General features: G+C 35.3%; 1 protein-coding gene across 1 annotated transcript in view; it reads left to right on the top strand.

The window, feature by feature from the left end:
- Positions 1-18772, top strand: part of TLL1 (tolloid like 1) — a 212456-nt gene that overhangs the window by 123977 nt on the left and 69707 nt on the right. The window contains exons 8-9 of the mRNA XM_030312787.1: positions 2383-2507; positions 13360-13475. Coding sequence (XP_030168647.1) covers positions 2383-2507; positions 13360-13475 — 241 coding nt within the window. The remainder of the gene's footprint in view (positions 1-2382; positions 2508-13359; positions 13476-18772) is intronic.

Below are 18772 nucleotides of genomic sequence, written 5' to 3'. Positions count from 1 at the left end.
TCTCAGTTGTCAATCTTTTGTTTAATGTCTCTCACCCCACACTAAAATGTGAGAATCATAAATGTTTATTAAAGGCTATAAATCCAGACTTACAACAGTGCTTGGTTAGTATTCCCTAAAGGAAAGAATAAGTAGAGGTGAAATTTCCTTTAACTTGTATTTAATATACAATGTATTCATTAAAGTTTTGGAAAGGCGTATCATGTCTTTCATCTTATTTAAAATTTTTTTTTTTGGGGCGCCTGGGTGGCGCAGTTGGATAAGCGTCCGACTTCAGCCAGGTCACGATCTCGCGGTCCGTGAGTTCGAGCCCCGCGTCGGGCTCTGGGCTGATGGCTCAGAGCCTGGAGCCTGTTTCCCATTCTGTGTCTCCCTCTCTCTCTGCCCCTCCCCCGTTCATGCTCTGTCTCTCTCTGTCTTAAAAATAAATAAACGTTGAAAAAAAAAAAAGAAATACAATTGTAAAAAAAAAAAATTTATTTTTTTTTTTTAAATTTTTTTTTTCCAGCGCCCCTAAAATTGTATTTCTTAATTTCAAATACTTTTGGGGCACCTGGATGGTTCAGTTGGCTGAGCTTCCAACTCTTGAATCTGGCTTAGGTCATGATCCCACATGCAATTGAGCCCCGTGTTGAGCTCTGCACTGAGCATGGAGCCTGCTTAGGATTCTCTCTCTCTCTCAATCTCTCTCTCTCTCTCTCTCTCTCTCTCTCCCCCCTTTTTGTCCCTCCCCTGCTCTTGCTCTCTCTCTCTCTCCTTAGAATAATAAAAAAAAAAAAAAACTAATTTCAAATACTTTTATAGAAAGCTTTTCTTTTTTTGAAATCCTTCTTACCACTGGAATAGTTTCCCACTCTAACTTTTAAGCTCAGTTCTTCCTTTAGAGCTATAAATGTTGATATTCATTGCAAAATTAAGATTATCTTTAGTGCAGTATATTCAGAATTTGTAGTTTTGAATATTAAGAAGATGTTGAGTTTTATCACGACCTTGGTCTCACAACTCAGTGTCTCTAAGTTAGCATCATGGGTGCATTGCTAGTTTTATCCTCTTAATTTTACCATGAAAATTTTATTTTCTAAGTTTTTCTTAAATTTTTTTTAACGTTTATTTATTTTCGAGACAGAGAGAGACAGAGCATGAACGGGGGAGGGCCAGAGAGAGAGGGAGACACAGAATCTGAAACAGGCTCCAGGCTCTGAGCCTTCAGCACAGAGCCCGACGCGGGCTTGAACTCACGGACCGCGAGATCATGACCTGAGCCGAAGTCGGCCGCCCAACCGACTGAGCCACCCAGGCGCCCCTAAGTTTGTTTTTTAATGTTTATTTTTGAGAGAGATAGAGAGTGCAAGCAGGGAAAGGGAAGAGAGAGAGGGTGGTACAGAATCCGAAGCAGGAAGCAGGCTCCAGTCTCTGAGCTGTCAGCACAGAGTCTGACGTGGGGCTCGAACCCACAAACTGCAAGATCATGACCTGAGCCAAAGTCTGATGTTTAACCGACTGAGCCACCCAGGCACCCCGAAAATTTTATTTTCTTTCTGTGTGTGCATTTATCAAAAAACTATTTTGCTTTAAACTGTTGTTTCTAAAATTTGACACTTTTCTTTTTTCTTGTTCTTTTAATACATACTTTGATACTTGGACTTCTAAGAATACATGGGTTAATTAGTAATTTAACTAAAAAATAACATATTTTGCTTGACTTTTACAATCTTTTTTTTTTTTTTTTTTTATTTTTTTTTTCAACGTTTTTTGTTTATTTTTGGGACAGAGAGAGACAGAGCATGAATGGGGGAGGGGCAGAGAGAGAGGGAGACACAGAATCGGAAGCAGGCTCCAGGCTCTGAGCCATCAGCCCAGAGCCCGACGCGGGGCTCGAACTCACGGACCGCGAGATCGTGACCTGGCTGAAGTCGGACGCCTAACCGACTGCGCCACCCAGGCGCCCCATTGACTTTTACAATCTTAGTAACCTTAAAAATATGTATTATACATTGTCCTTAAAAATAGATTTCTATGAGGAAAATTTGTTTTACAATATTGTAATCCAGGGGTTCTTAGATCTGCTTAAAAGACTAAAATAAAAACCACGGTTTACTTGGTGTGGGAAGCTATGTAGAATTCTAGATTTTAAAAATCATTTCTAAATTAAAGTGAATTTCATCATTGACTTTATGCTAGGTATACAGTTTAACACAACTTTTTTTTTTTTCCTACTTCGATGAACGTGTTTTGAAAGTCTGGAGCACTATTTAAATTTCAACACTGATGCTTTTTCCTTTTAATTGACACGATTTTGAAAAAAAATAATCTTATGCTTGTAAGGAATGTAATTGTCTTAATTTGGTGACTTATGTGTGGCTTGCTTCTGATTTTTTTCAGGGGGATGTTTCTGGATACTATTCTCCCATCTCGTGATGATAATGGCATACGTCCTGCAATCGGTCAGCGAACCCGTTTAAGCAAAGGAGATATTGCACAGGCAAGAAAGCTGTATAGATGTCCAGGTATTGCACCATACGAAAACAGAACCATAATTGTGCCTGATTGCGCTCTTCCAGATGAATAAGCCACAGTTTACTGAACTGTTTACTTGTGTCTCTCCATGCTGGCAAGTGATGTATTCAGTTCAAAGTCAGTTAATCATAAAATGAAATGAGAGAACTCTGGAACACCCATTGATATAATTAAAAACAAATTGCTAGAAATCAAATTTAAGGCACAGGGATAGTATGTTTTATTTGTTTTAACTTAACAAGTAAAAGAGCAAAAAAGCATGATTGTTTCATAGTTGTTATTAAATAGTTGCATGATTTCAGAGTCAAATGTTGAATTTTCTTGCCAACATAAAAAGAATATTTTTTATTTCAACTTCAGAATTGAGTACTAAATGATCTTTTTTCTTGCAAATACTATCATTAATGGTATACAAATTCAAATTTTATTAGTTTGAATTTTATAACTTTTTTTGAAAAAACTGAGTTCTAGCCATGTTGCTAGTGAGTTACTGTATGTTTTGCTACTGGATAAAGTTGTGAAAAAGAGATTAAGGGAAGGTGTTAGTAAGAATGTTCCAAGACTCAATCGTCTAAGAGAGAAAAAAGGGTTTGCTTCCAAACTGGAAATACTGCATACTTTATGCTCCTCCTCCATAGTCAAAATCCTTTGAAACATCCTAATTCTAAGAAATATGTTTAGCTTTGGTTAGCACAGCTTTCCCCCAAATTTTGGTTCATGTATATATGAATGTATGTGTGGTGTTTATTTTTTTAATGTAAATTTCCACAGGAAAGATGGATTTATAAGTGAATGGTACCACTGTGACAAAAGAAATGAATGATCCTTGGGTAATTTCTGTCAATACTGGATGTACCATACTTTTTAACTTTGAGTGTAGAAAATTTGTGGGAAAATTGTGTGACTAATAGCACTTAAATGAGTAGAAAGTTCACATATAAAAGCAGTTTGATTGTCTCTCTAAAAACATATATACATATATATAACACTTAGAAAGCAAACTGGAGATACGTTTGCACACTGAATTGTAAGAAAGGCAGTGAGTAGGAATCAAAAAAGAAGTAAAAATTTGTGACACTATAATTTTCAGCCTATAGGTCTTAAATATTTAAGTTATTAATAGGAAGATAAGTATAGTTTTCACTTGAGATTTTCATTACGTACATACATAAATAGGCTATTTTTTTCTTTAAATGCAGTAATAATGTGTAAATTGGTTTGTTAATACAGTGAAACCACATTCATGAAGGTACCATCATCAGTGAGAAAGATATCTTGTGTTTTTAAAGCAGTATAAAAGGCAAGTTGCTTATTAATGGCATGATGAAGACAGAGCTAAGAAATATATGTATTAAAAAATAAAAATATATTAACTTTTAGTTCACGAAATCTTTGAGAATGACTTTTTTCCTATCTTGGACTTTTTAATGCCCACCAAACAAATCCCTCCTTGCCTCTCTTTTTTCTGTCTCTTGCTCCTTCTGTTTCTCTCTCTCTCTCTCTCTCTCTCTCTCTCTCTCTCTCTCTCAGCCAGTGTGTGTGTGTGTGTGTGTGTGTGTGTGTGTGTGTATTTCTCTGCAGTCCTTAGCTTTGAGCCCTGTATATGGTTATGTATTTAACATTCTTCATTACTTTACAATGGGGAGTCCTAATGATATTGGTATAAATATAGACCAAATAAACTTAAGTTACGTTGATGTAGTAGGTTTACCAGTAACTCCAAGAATATCAGTGGAATAATGTTAAAGAGTCATAACTGTACCTAGAAGACTAAATAGGATGACTTATTTGAGAATCACCTGGGAAGAAAGTGTTTATAAAATGAAATCTGGTTGTGTCTTTTTTATTTGTACTTTTTAAAAAAGTTTATTTATTTTGAGAGAGAGAGAGAGAGAGAGAGAGCAACTGGGGGAAGGGACAGACAGAGAGAGAGAGAGAGAGACAGAGAGCAAGAGAGAGAATCCCACGTAAGCTCCGTGCTCTCAGCATGGAGCCCGATGCAGGGCTGGAACTCATGAACCCTGAGATCATGACCTGAGAAGCCAAGAGTGGGAAACAACCCACTTGAGCCACCCAGGTGCCCCTAGCTATGTCTTGGTTTTAATACAGAAAGAAGGTATAAAACTGCATATTCCGTTGGAGTTTCTCTTGTTTTCTTTTGTTAGAAATTGCTCGTGAATAGATCCAATCAGAGGCATTTGGCTACACCATTCCAACTCTTTACTTTGTATCAGTTTATGCTGAAAGCTCTATTAGATCTGCATTTTATAAAGGTATTCCTTAAAAGTTTAATCTTGAAAGGAATGCCGACCTGATTCACACTTAAATATGTGACGTTGTGGCTTTTATGGTCTGTGATAAGTCCAAGGGGCCCTGGGTCCAAGAGGGCAGACTTCTAATGGGCAGGTTATAATTCGCAGACTGAAAATATTGTTGCTGTTCCACTAATAACATAGGGAATGTGTTTTTATCTATTCGAGATGAACGGCATTAAAATATATGTATTTCTAATTCCATTAAAACAATATGCACTGTTGTTTTTTATGAGACTTTCTAGCTGATAAAGAACGTGTAATCCGTTATTATGTTTGTCTATTTATATATGCCAAAGATATAAATTAGATTTGTATGTGAAACCTGAATTACTTATGCAGTCGGTGCCTACTAATTATGAAAAAGCTCCCTTCAGGAATAAAGTTGTGTTTTTAAGGTGATGGAACAAAGATAACGTTTCCTTTGGTTTAGAATTATTTTCATTGCCATTTCTTGTTCTTTTAGAAGCAGGCAAGAACAATCTCCTTATGCATTGTTAATATAAAGAGAGAATATGATCCTTCACAGCCCTGGCACTCTTCCGACATAAGAGCTGGTCATCCATCGCTAGGCCACGTAGGCCCAGAAAGGGGAAGGAAGGGCAACAAAGGGAGAGCTGCTAAACTCCAGGATTCATTAGGTTTCAGGACAGTGCTGCTCAAGGCCAATCCTGTGTCCTTTGGACAGCTGCCAAGTCTTTCTAGCATTAAGGAACCCTAAAAGGATGCCCACTAATGCTGCTTTCAACACCTGTCATTAAAATCCCTTGCATCCTACATCCTGTCAGGACCAGATACACCCATGTAGTGGTGGATTATTATTATTATTATCATTATACTCTTCATCTTCCCTTTATGCCAGTAATCAGCAGTTGGCTTCTGAAGGAGATCTTCTCTAGGGCACATGAGTTGGAGTGGATATTTCTTCTCTTCATAAATCAGTAATGTGTGCTATTGTTTTTCTCTTTGTTTTCCTTGTGATTCTCATTTTCTCAGTGTATTTTTCTACTTTGATCTAATCATAGGATTTCCTTTCCTTTTTTATTTTTAAACTGTTTAACAGTCACTGGTCTTCATTTACATTTTGTCTTAATTTAGTTTTTATCTAGTGCCATAACCTTTTTTTTTTTTTTTTTACTTAGTACTTATACCCACTATCAACCCTAATATTCTCTCAGTAAATCTTGCCCAACTAACTATGTCAAGTAACATAATCAAATCAGGAAAAATATAAAATAAATGGTTTTGTAAAAAGAAAGAGCCTTCTGAGGATTAGAATCTTTTTTGTTACATAGAAGCATACACATATTCACACATCAGCACACGTACAGTCCGTGTTCACAGATTTAAAAGCTCTCAGTGCTGGTACACACACAGTATGTGTGCAGGATATCCCTGTCTATGGATGCGCATTTGTGTGGAGGTTTTAGGGATGGAAGGCCAGGTTCAGCAAGCATAGAGTCTGAATATTAAAAACTTCACACTGCTTTAAACATTTGTTTCATTAAATTTACCTTTAAAATTGATATAAGGTTCTTGGCAGTTTGCCAAAGCATTAATCTCTTGGTTCCTCATCTAATTTTCTGAGATTCCAGGTAGTATATACCTTCTATACAGGCTTGTATATACACAATTCTTGGCTAAAATACTGCCCCACATACAAAAGAATTAACTCAGCCATTTTTTCCCGCATTTATTCGTGGACTCATTTATTCATCTCCCTGTAAACATTCCCTAGTTCCGTGGATGGTACCGTGCAGAGGTCCTCAGGCAGCCGAAGCCAGAACTGTGGTGAGCATTCTCACCTCGTTCCTCCCTCACTTCTTGCAGTGAGTCAGTCCTGCTGCCTTCCTAAAATCTTGGATTCTTGCACATCCCCTAGTCCAGGGAACCTCTGCTTTTGTCTGGGTTGCTGAAATGCCTCCTAATTCACCTCTTGCTTCCATTCTTACATCTCTTTATTTCTCTGGCCATGTTTCTGTTAAAGTGGCTTTTTATTTTATTTTATTTTATTTTAATTTTTTTTTTAAAAAAATTTTTTTTTTTTTCAACGTTTATCCATTTTGGGGACAGAGAGAGACAGAGCATGAACGGGGGAGGGGCAGAGAGAGAGGGAGACACAGAATCGGAAACAGGCTCCAGGCTCCGAGCCATCAGCCCAGAGCCCGACGCGGGGCTCGAACTCACGGACCGCGAGATCGTGACCTGGCCGAAGTCGGACGCCCAACCGACTGCGCCACCCAGGCGCCCCTAAAGTGGCTTTTTAAAAAAATGTTTATTTATTTTAGTTTTGAGAATCCAAAGCAGGCTCCAGGCTCCCAGCTGTCAGCATAGAGCCCAATGCAGGGCTTGAACTCAGGAACCTGAGGTCATGACCTGAGCCTCAGTCGGATGCTTAAATGACTGAGCCACCCGGGAGCTCCTAAAGTGGCTGTTTAACATTCAAATGTTGCTCTGCCTATTTGTAGGATAAAGGCTGATTTCCTTTCCATTATGTCACTTCAAGATTGTTTCCACTCTTCCCTGAGTGTTTTCTCTAGTTAGTTCCTCTACAGCCTAGTTTGTCACCTCTCCTTCGTCACGCTCCTGACACCATAGTATGCTTGCCTCTGGCCTCTTCCTCCAGCCAGAAGGCTGGCAACTGCATCCTGGTAAATCCTAGCTCATATTGAGGATTCAGCTCCTATGTCACGTCCTCCTTAAAGACTCTCTGGTCTCCCAGAACTCTACGGCGGTAAATGCCTTATTTGATCCTGGTCTTTGTATCTTACTCATCTAATCATCGGTTCATTTGCCATTTCCCACACTAGAGTATAAGCTGTCGTGGGCTTGGAGTTGGGGTTTCCCTTTCAGTGTTCTGAATCTGATGTAGATTAAGTGCTCAATAAATAGTTGCTGTATGAATGAATGAGTCACCGTTAACCCGTGAAAGGCGCCGTGCCAGATGCTGTGGCCACAGAAGAGGACGCATAGACAACACACGCAAATGGCTGAGGCTCTGGGGTATCACACAGACGATATCACTTGGTGAGGAAGTAACTCTCATTCTTAAAGGATGCTACTGCAGTTCTGCGAGGAGTGCACACTGGGGGAGGATGGCTCCTTGGAGTGGGCGCTTAGGCTTCATTTTAAAGGGTGATTCAGACTAGGCTAGGTAGTTACTATTGAAATGTGCTTTAAAGTATTTCAGTCATTAGGGGCACCTGGGTGGCTCAGTGGGCTGAGCACCAGGCTCTTGGTTTCGACTCAGGTTGTGATCTTGTGATCCTGTGATTCATGGCTTCGAACCCCCCGTGAGGTTGAGCCCCACGGTGAGTTTGAGCCCACATGTGAGCTCAAGCCCCACATTGGGCTTGCTGCTCTCAGCATGGAGCCTGCTTCAGATCCTCTGTCCCCTTTCTCTCTCTGCCCCTCCCCCCGCTCACAAGTGTGAGTCTCTCTCTCTCAAAAATAAAACATTTTAAGAAATAACATAACTGGAGTAATTAATCCCACATTATTTCCAGGTGATTTAGGATTCCTTTTAGCATTTCCTTGTCTTAAAGTCATTTTAAACCCACATTTTATTTATTATATTTAAAAGCTTACGGATGTAAATATAAGTTAATTAGGTAGTACTAAGTTGATTGGATACAATTTTATTTCTTCCCCTAATCTAGAATTTGTCAAGCTCCTTTGGGAAGACATTTATCTAACAGAAATTATTGTGTATATCTACCTATGTTTTCTGTAACCTTAATAAAATTATCATTGTGATCCTATGGAATATGGAGAAAGTTAAGTTCTCAATCTTTGGTATTTGATAATATTACAGACATTTGATAAGGACAGTATCTGTAGATGGAAGTGAAGACAGCTGCACATTTAAGCATGTAATTAATAGGAAAAGAGTTTGTAATAATTGTTCAACAAAACACAATCCAAATAGCATTTATACAATTTAAACACAATTTTCTATTCTGGAAGAATAAGGTCTATGCGAATTACCTGATTCGGAAGTGAAATTAATCCTATGATAAAGTACTTAGAAGTTTAACTGCCTTTTTGTTACTAATTGTTTTTTATTATGGCAAAACAAACACATAATATGAGATCTATCTTATTACCGAATTTGTAGTTGCACAGTAAATACTGTTAACTCTATGCACATGGTTGTACAGCAGATCTCCAGAACTTTTTCATCTTGCATGATTGAAACTCTATACCCACTGAGCAGCAACTCTTCATTTCCCTCTTCCCCAGCCCCTAGCAACCAGCATTCCACTTTCCACTTCTATGAGTTTGACTCTTTAGAACCCTCGTGTAAATGGAATCATGCAGTACTTATCTCTCCGTAACTGTAATGTCTCTGTAACTGACATTGGCATAATGTCCTCCAGATTTATCTGTTTTGTAGCATATGACAGATTTCTTTGTTTTAAGGCTGAATAATATTCTGTTTTATGTATGTACCATAGTTTCTTTATTCATTCATCTACTGATGGATGTTTAGAGTATTTCTGTCTCTTGGCCAATGTGAATAATGCTGCAGTGAATACAGGAGCACGCATGTCTTTTCAGGATCCTGTTTGCAATTCTTTTGAATAAATACCCAGAAGTGGGATTGTTGGATCATTTGGGAATTATATATATATAATTTTTGAGGAAATTCCACCCTGTTTTCCATGGTGGCTCCACTATTTTATGTCTACCAACAGTGCACAAAGGCTACATTTTCTCCCATTTCCATGCAAATACTTCTTATTTTCTGCTTTTGTTTGTTTGTTGATAATGACCATCCTAACAGATGTGAAGTGTTACTTCATTGTAGTTTTGATTTGCGTTTCCCTGATGATTAGTGATGTTGAGCATTTTTTTTTTTTCGTATGCATGTGGATCATTTATATGGCTTCTGTGCCCATTTTTAAATTGGGTTATTTTGTTTTTTCCTATTGACTTGTAGGAGTTTCTCATATATTTTGAATACTAACCCCTCATGAGATATATGATTTGCAAATATTTTCCCCCATTCAGAAAGTTGTCGTTTACTCTGTTGATTATTTCCTTTGGTGCACAGAAGCTGTTTTAGTTTCATGTAGTCTCACTTGTCCATTTTGCTTTTATTTCCAGTGCTTTTGGTGTTGTATCCAAGAAATCATTGCCAGAATTACTGTTCTCAAGCTTTTCACCTGTTTTCTTCTAGAAGTTTTATAGTTTTGGGTCTTACATTTAAGTGTTTAATTCATTTTATGTTCATTTTTGTGTATGGTATAAGAAAAGTGTCCAATTTCATTCTTCTGTAATGTGTATATCTGGTTTCTTCAATGCCATTTGTTAAAGAGACTATCCGTTCCCCATTGAGTAGTCTTGTCACCCTTGTTGAAGATCATTTGACCATATATATATATATATGGGTTTATTTTTGGGCTGTCTGTTCTCTTCTGTTGGTCTATATGTCTATTCTATGCCAGTATCATACTGTTTGGAATACTGTAGCTTTGTAATATGTTTTAAAGTCAGGAAGTGGGAGACTCTAGTTTAGATTTTCTCAACAGTGTTTTGGCTATTGTGGGTTTGTGGTTCTTTGTGAATATCAGGATTTAGTTTTTTCTCTTCCTGCAAGAAATGCCATTGAGATTTTGATAGAGATTGTGTTGACTCTGTGGATTGTTTTGGGTAATATGGATATTTTAACAATACTATGTCTTCCAATCATGAATACAGGTCATCATTCCACTGATTTGTGTTATCTTTAATTTTTTTTTCAGCAGTGTTTTGTAGTTTAAGGTGTACAAGTCTTTTGCCTCATTGGTTTATTGCCAAGTATTTTATTATTTTTGATGCTATTATAAATAGGATTATTTTGTTAATTTCCTTTTGAAATTGTTTGCTGTTGGTGTATAGAGATGCAACTGATTTTTTGTATCCTGCAATTTTGCTGAATTTGTTTATTAGTTCTAACAGTTTTATGTGTATGTGGAATGTTTACTGTTTTATACTTTAAGATTGTGTCATCTGCCTACAGAGATAGAAGTTTAATTTCTGAATTATATTTAGTTTTACAGTAATTTTTATTAGGACAGTTATAATAATAATTTGCCTGTTTATATTTCTTTATGTCTTTTTTTCCCTCCTAAATATGACATATTAAGTTCAAACACGTATTCAAACCCTTTAGACCACAATCTTCCTGGAAGAGGTTTCTATGGGTTAAGAGGATTCAGGGCATAATAACATTTGACCCCTACAAAGCAACTTTATTAAGTATATGTTAATAAGATGACCACTTAACAAGAGAAAACTGAAGCTGAAACTTTTGTGACTTAATTGTATGGCATAATTAATAAGTGGTAATGCCATAACTAAAACTTAGTTTTCTCATCCATGGACTTTGTTGAGTAAATGAACCGACAATGCATTTTAACTTAGTAGTGCCACTTTTTTTTCTTGCTGATTTTCCTTTAGTTTTTTAATAATAGACTTTGCTTTTTACACCTGAGCATTAATTAATGTATGGCTGGGGAAAGTGAAATATCTTTTGTAGTAGGGATCAGGTAGCCTGGGACAACCACACTTACTGAAGTAAATGCACAAACAGTTATAGGCATTATGAGCAAGTACTATATAATAGATTTACTTAATATATATTTTTAAAGTTTATTTATTTTGAGAGATAGAAAGAGTTCACGTGTGTGTGTATGTGGGGTGGGCGAGGTGCAGAGGGAGGGAGACAGAGAATCCCAAGTAGGCTCTGTGCTCTCAGCACAGAGCTCCATGTGGGGCTCTATCTCATGAACTATGAGATCATGACCTGAGCTGAAAATCAAGAGTTGGATGCTCAACCAACTGGGCCACCCAGTTGCCCCAAATTTACTTAATATTTTGAATTAAATTGTGTATTCTGGTTATTTTCACTTTATAGAGTTTTCCGTTTTATCTATTTATCAGAACAGTGTTATTTGTGTACATCTATGAATGAAATATACTTAATTGATTTATTTCCACTTACTAAATCCAGTACCAGCATTCTGTGTGGCTTAGTGTAGTTTTCAATCATTAAAGAATTTATTTTTATACTGCTATGAATTATAGTTTTTTTCATTGACACACACTCAACTCCCAAATGATTATTTAGCATCTGAACTGATCCTACTCAGAAGTGCATTGTTTGCATTAATAAAATCTTAATAAATTTTCATTTTTCTAAGGATTCTTGTAATGTTACATTTATCAAGAGCCCTTACATGATTCATGGAAAGTGCTGAATTATGCATTTGACCTTGAGCATTGTTATTTTATTCTAAAGTTGCTTTTATCTGCCTATTCATCAGAATAAACACTGCTTACTTCCACTTAAAATGTATTTTGTTGTGCAAACTTAATATCTATGTTTTCAAATAAATATTTATATATCAGACTTTTTACATCTCTGTTTTGTTTGCAAAGTCACCATCTTTCTTTCTTTATTTAACTTAAGATATGCAAAACCATTTATTATTTATGGAGGATTTGTTGAGACGAGAGTTCACCTGCTGGTAGCTATGACTCTATAATATGGTAATATCTCAGTCTGATTTCAGTCTCCTTCAGAGAGGAGGGAGTTTTTTTTTTTAAGTTGTTGAGTGAAGGTTATAAAGATGACAGGCTGCAGTGGAGGAATTATTCTTGAATTAAGCAGCCTAGGTTCATATGGCACATGTTATGTCTTACAAAAGCAACAGGAAAACCCATTATAGAACGATTCTGACCACTAACCTGAACCAATGAACTAATTGTATCTTTGTTGAAATGGCCTTAGAGATGTCAATCACACAGATCTTGAGGCTGAGCAGCTGATAATTTGCTCTTTCAGTTGACTGATAATTACTTCCAAGAAATTAGACAGCCTTAGTAAGAGGAAAACATAATTGCTTTCCCAGTAATTTTTACTTATGATCAACAGAAATGAAAGAGTAAATAAATGTCTACATCTTGTTGGAAAATTTTATTCTTCCTTCATGTTTTTAACCTTTCAATTTTTTTCAGTTTGAGAAAAATTTTCATTGTGTATAATATTTAGATACCACGTTTATTGGTTCTATTCTAGTGATTATTTAAGATTTCTCTGTTGTCAACTTTGATGTGATATTTGCTATTAAACTGAGCCTCATTTTATACTGAAAATATTAATAATGTTTCATGTGATCCCATAGCTACATTAACCAGATACCCACTGGCCTGAATCTGAGTATGGGTGACCTATGGATTCCTCAGGAATGAATGAGGAAGGTCCCCATGAGGAGGAAATTTATGAATGCCATATTATTTATCTCTTAATCTTGTTTTATGGTTAGCCCTAATGATTCCATTAAGTACGCTGAAATCCTGGTAATAGAGCCATAAGAAGAAACTTAGGAACGAAAAATCTTTATAGTGTACAAGTATACATTCTTGTTTAGCAACAAAAGACTCAGGGCTTTGTTTATGGTGTCCATGTCTTTCCTAAAAATTAAAGAATGACCTTATCTCTTTAAAAAATCAAATATATATATCTTTTTTGTTTTCCTTTTAGCATGTGGAGAAACCCTTCAAGAATCCAACGGCAACCTTTCCTCTCCAGGATTTCCAAATGGCTATCCTTCTTATACACACTGCATCTGGAGAGTTTCAGTGACCCCAGGGGAGAAGGTAGTGCATACCATCGAGAGTTCTCATTTAGTCTTATATAAATATGAAGATTCATCTTCTTTTAAATATAATTTGCTTTATTTTTTATTGTTATTTGATTCTTCAAATAATAGACTGAAAACTCAAAAATTTTATAATGGCAATTGTTTAAACTCTGGGAACTTTCTGAAAAATTTAGTTTAAAAAATGGTAAATGCTCTAAAAGTGTTGAAATAATACAGATTAGGTTCTCAGGCACAATGAAATTAAGTTAAAAATAAGTATTAGATAGATAACTAGAAAATCCCACATGTTTCAAAGTTAAGAAATATATATCAGATATCCAGTTCAACTAAGAAGCAATTATAGGGAAGATGAGAAATTATTTTCAACTATAATGCAATAAAAATACTGAATAGCAAGTCTGTATGATTCAACTAGAGCAGTACTTAGAAGGAAATTCACAACTTAAATTCTCACATTAGCACATAAAAAATGCCCTAAACTAATGAGTTAGACATCCCTTTTGAGTGACTAGAAACAGAGTAGTAAAATAAACAGAAAAGTACATAATGGAGGAAGTAATAGAAAAAGATAAAATTAATGAGATGAAAATAGCATTATATAAAGTCTGAAAAAGTTGGTACATTGAGAAAACTTAGCAAAATAGGAACATGGTTGAAAATAGATCAAACAAGAAAAAGAATAACAGAGAAAGCACAATTATCTAGTAATCAGAATAAAAAGGTTATCATAATCATAGATGCTCTAGACGCTTAACATTATGCCAATAACTTAAATACGGAGATGAAATGGGAAAATTCTTACAAAATACTATTGACTTCTAACTCAAGAAGAAAAAACAACTTGAATACTCCTATAACCACTAAAGAAAATGAATTCCTATTTAATTAAATTATTAGATCTTTTTCAGCAATGAACATTCAGTCTCAGATGGCATAATTGTGAGTTCTAGCCAACATTCAAATAGGTGTAATCTTATATAAACTCTTCCAGGGAATAAAAAGGAAGATCCTTTCTGCTATTTATATGGCTAGCAAAAACTTTATAGCAGTCCTGACAAGGACAATATAAGAAAGGAAAATTATAATCCAAACTCACAGTTGAATATGGATGTAAAATCCTCTGTACCAAACCAAAGGTAAATGTATATGCGTGTACGTGTGTATACACAAACACTATTAGATGTGTCTGTCAGTTAAATCAAGAAGAAATCTCTATTACTTATTTAACAACAACAAACCCTGAGCAAACTAGGCATAGAATACTTTATTAATCTCAGAAAGAAAATTCACAAAATTTACTGCAAATATCATTATTCTTGGGAAAATTCTGAAAGTATTTATTTCTATCACACCACCTCTTTTTCAACATTTTTGATGGAAGTCATGGCATAATAAGGATTGAAAAGGAAGAAAGTTTCCCTTATTATATTTAGTTTGGTTATACATTTAAAAATTATTCAGAAAGGAAATGAATGAATCTATTAACTTCTGGATTCTGTCTTGAATGCTAATCTTAAAAGTCTTCCCAGACCAAGATTGTATTGATATTTATATTTATTTTTGCTACTTATTAAATAATTTCTATCATTTGCTTGTGGCTGATTTATCTGGAATGACTCAAATAGACTTAGAGTTTTGGTGAAAATTCAGTTAAGGTTAAAGAAAGTTTGATATTCCTGATAATTGAATGTTAAGAGGATCATTGGTATGGAGCTGTCCAGGGTGTTGCAAAAACTCAAAATGAAAATTGAATGAAACATTCGTGCGATGTGAAGAGTTTTAAACATAAAAAGTTACAGCTCATTTGGAATATAGGAATGCATACATAATTCTTCATACAGTTGTTTTCCGTTTAAGAACTAAAACTCGGGGCGCCTGGGTGGCTCAGTCGGTTGAGTGTCCGACTTCGGCTCAGGTCATGATCTCACAGTCTGTGAGTTCGAGCCCTGCATTGGGCTCTGTGCTGATGGCTCAGAGCCTGGAGCCTCCTTCCAATTCTGTGTCTCCCTCTCTCTCTGTCCCTTCCCTGCTCATGCTCTGTCTCTCTCTGTCTCAAAAATAAATAAAAAAATAAAAAAAAAATTAAAAAAAAAAGAACTAAAACTCTATGTTATAATGTAGTTACAGGTGTTGATCAATTTCTGTTTAGATTTTTGAGTAAGCGTTATGAGAATATATTATGAAAGTCAGTTTTAAAAAGGTACTGAAAAGCAAAATATAACATCTGATAAGTGAGAGTAAGTTTAAAACTATACATAATTTTTAAAATAAAATTCTAGAATACGAAAAGTTTTGGAACAAGATTTATCAAATGTAATCAACTCATAAGAGCAAAATAGTATCAGGAAAAAAATTGTTCTTCCTAACCAATTGCAGCACCCATACCATCAGTATTCAAAGTTAATTCACTCTTCTTATCAGTATGAGTACCAATAAAACTGTGTTTTCCAAAATATTGCAAATAGGAAGAAATCAACACATTTCTTTTAAAATTATTTTTCTTAATGTGTATGATGATGAGCAAATAAATTCAATTAAGTGGTCAATGAACAATATCAACTCATTTTTCATTCTGTGTTTTTATTATTTTCTTTACTTTAAAATTTGGGTTTATTCGCTATTCTTTTCACTTCTTTAGTTGGAAGTTTAACTCACTAATTCTAAGAATTTTTTTCTTTTCCAATACAAATCTTCAAGGCTATAGATTTCCTTCTAAAAGCTACTTTGTCTGAATTTCACTAGCTTGACACTGTGTTTTTGCTATTTTTCAATTCTCATTTTCTTCTTTGTCTCTTATTATTTCTTCTCAACCAACATATTTTTTGGTAACATACATTTTCTTATTTGTAAACACCTGTTGTTTTTCCAGTCAACTTTTTCTTATTAATTTCCCCTCTAGTCACTTCTGATGAGAGATTATAGTATGTAAGGTGTCAATCCCTGAAATATTTTGAGGCTGGCAGGATGACCTTGGAAGTGGCCAATATTCATGAAGAATAATTATTTCTTTAAAATGTGTTTTGTGCAGTAATTGGATGCAATGTTCTCTATATATGCATTAGCATTTTAATTGTGAAGTGTTATATTGTCTAATGATTATTTTTTACTTCATCTATCAAATAGAAAGGTATGCTAATATTTGTCAGTATTCAAAGGAGTTACTAATTTCTCTTTACTTTCTAAAATAAATACTATTTAAAATATATTTTGTTTTATATTATTAAATTTTATATACATGTTATGTTTAGAATATAACATCTTTTTGATAATCAAACTGTTATTATATACTAAATTTCTTTATCTCTAGTTATGATTTAGGTCAATACTCTTATTTTTTTCTGATATCAATAAGGATGTACATTCTTTTGATTTATATTCTTGCCTGATATATATTCATCTTGCTTTAGACATTCAGTCATTCTATGATCTTGTGTCTTACGTGCGTCCCTTTTAGAAAGCAAATAGTTTGTTTTAATTTTTTATTTAATTCATGATGGCTAGTTTTGTCTTTAGCTAGAGTGTTTATTGCAGTTACGTTTATTGTGATTACTGATGTTTTATTATTTCTTTTTTGCATTCTGTATGCTCCACTCTGTTTCTTTTATTTTACTTTTTGCCTTTTTATGTATTGAATTTATGGTTTCATTTATTTTCTCTCTATTGGTTTGAAAGTTTTAAGTGTGTATTTTCATATTTGGTACGCTTTTTCTACCAGTCTTTTTTTTAATAAATATTTTTAATGTTTATTCATTTTTGAGACACAGAGACAGAGAATTAGTGGAGGAGGGTCAGAGAGAGAGGGAGACAGAGAATCCAAAGCAGGCTCCAGGCTCTGAGCTGTAAGCGCTGAGCCGGACACCGGGCTCAAACCCACGAACTGTGAGATCATCACCTGAGCCGAAGTCAGAGGCTTAACTGACTGAGCCACCCAGGCACCACTCTAGCAGTCTTTTTTTTTTTTTTTTTTTTAATTTTTTTTTTTCAACATTTATTTATTTTTGGGACAGAGAGAGACAGAGCATGAACGGGGGAGGGGCAGAGAGAGAGGGAGACACAGAATCGGAAACAGGCTCCAGGCTCTGAGCCATCAGCCCAGAGCCCGACGCGGGGCTCGAACTCACGGACCGCGAGATCGTGACCTGGCTGAAGTCGGACGCTTAACCGACTGCGCCACCCAGGCGCCCCTCTAGCAGTCTTTTTAATGGAGTCATATTTAATTAGTATTTTTATCCTTCTCCCAAACCATAAAAATATGCTAAAAAAAGATTACAATTCTCATTATCTTCATTTTTAGATGCTGTTATTTTTGTATTTTTCTTCCAGTTTGTTTCATCCTGACATAAATGAGATATTATTGTTTTTTTGCACTTAACATTTGTGAAACTATACACAGATGTTTACCAAATTTTTTTATTCTGGTAAAAACACGTGGAAAACTTGCTGCCTTAACTATTTTTAAGTGTACAGTTCAGTAGTGTTAAGTACATTCACATTGTTGTGACGGTGATTTTCCAGAGCATTTCCATTTTGCAAAACTGAAACTCTGTACCTTTTCACCAAGTCCATTTTCCCCACCCCTCAACTCCTGGCAAACACCATTCTGTTTGTTTCTGTGAGGTTGATTACTTTACATGCCTCACATAAGTGGAAGCTTACAGTATTTGTCTTCTTGTGACTGGCTTATTTCATCTAGCATAATGGTCTCAGAGTTTAACTATGTTTTAGCTTGTGACAGGATTTTCTTTCTTTTTAAGGCTGAATAATATTCCAGTATATGTATAGACTGCATGTGTTTATCCGTTCATCCATTGATAGACATTTGAGTTGGTTCCATCTTTTGGCTATTGTCAATGGTGCTACCATGAACATGAGTATGTAGATATCTCTTCACGACAGTCCTTTCCATTCTTGTGGATATATTCCCAGAAGTGGAATTGTTGGATAATTTGGTAGTGCTGTTTTTCATTTTTTGAAGAATTTCCATATTGTTTCCCACAGTGGTCGGATCATTCTACAATCCCACCAACAATGTAGAAAGGTTCCAATTTCTCCACATCTTCACCAGTATGTAGTGTTTTCTGTTTTTGTTTGTTTGTTTGTTTGTTTTTTTGTTTTTTGTTTTGGAAGTTACCATCCTTTTCGGTCAGAGGTGATATCTCATTGTGGGGTTTTCTTTTCTTTTTTTTTTCTTTTTTTTAATTAACTTTATTATTTTTTTAAATTTACATCTAAATTAGTTAGCATATAGTGCAACAATGATTTCAGGCATAGATTCCTTAATGCCCCTTACCC

This window comes from Lynx canadensis, chromosome B1, assembly GCF_007474595.2.
Source record: "Lynx canadensis isolate LIC74 chromosome B1, mLynCan4.pri.v2, whole genome shotgun sequence".
In the NCBI taxonomy this organism is placed as follows: domain Eukaryota; kingdom Metazoa; phylum Chordata; class Mammalia; order Carnivora; family Felidae; genus Lynx; species Lynx canadensis.
Note: the sequence above shows the minus strand (reverse complement) of the source record. Positions and strands in the feature narration are given on the sequence as shown.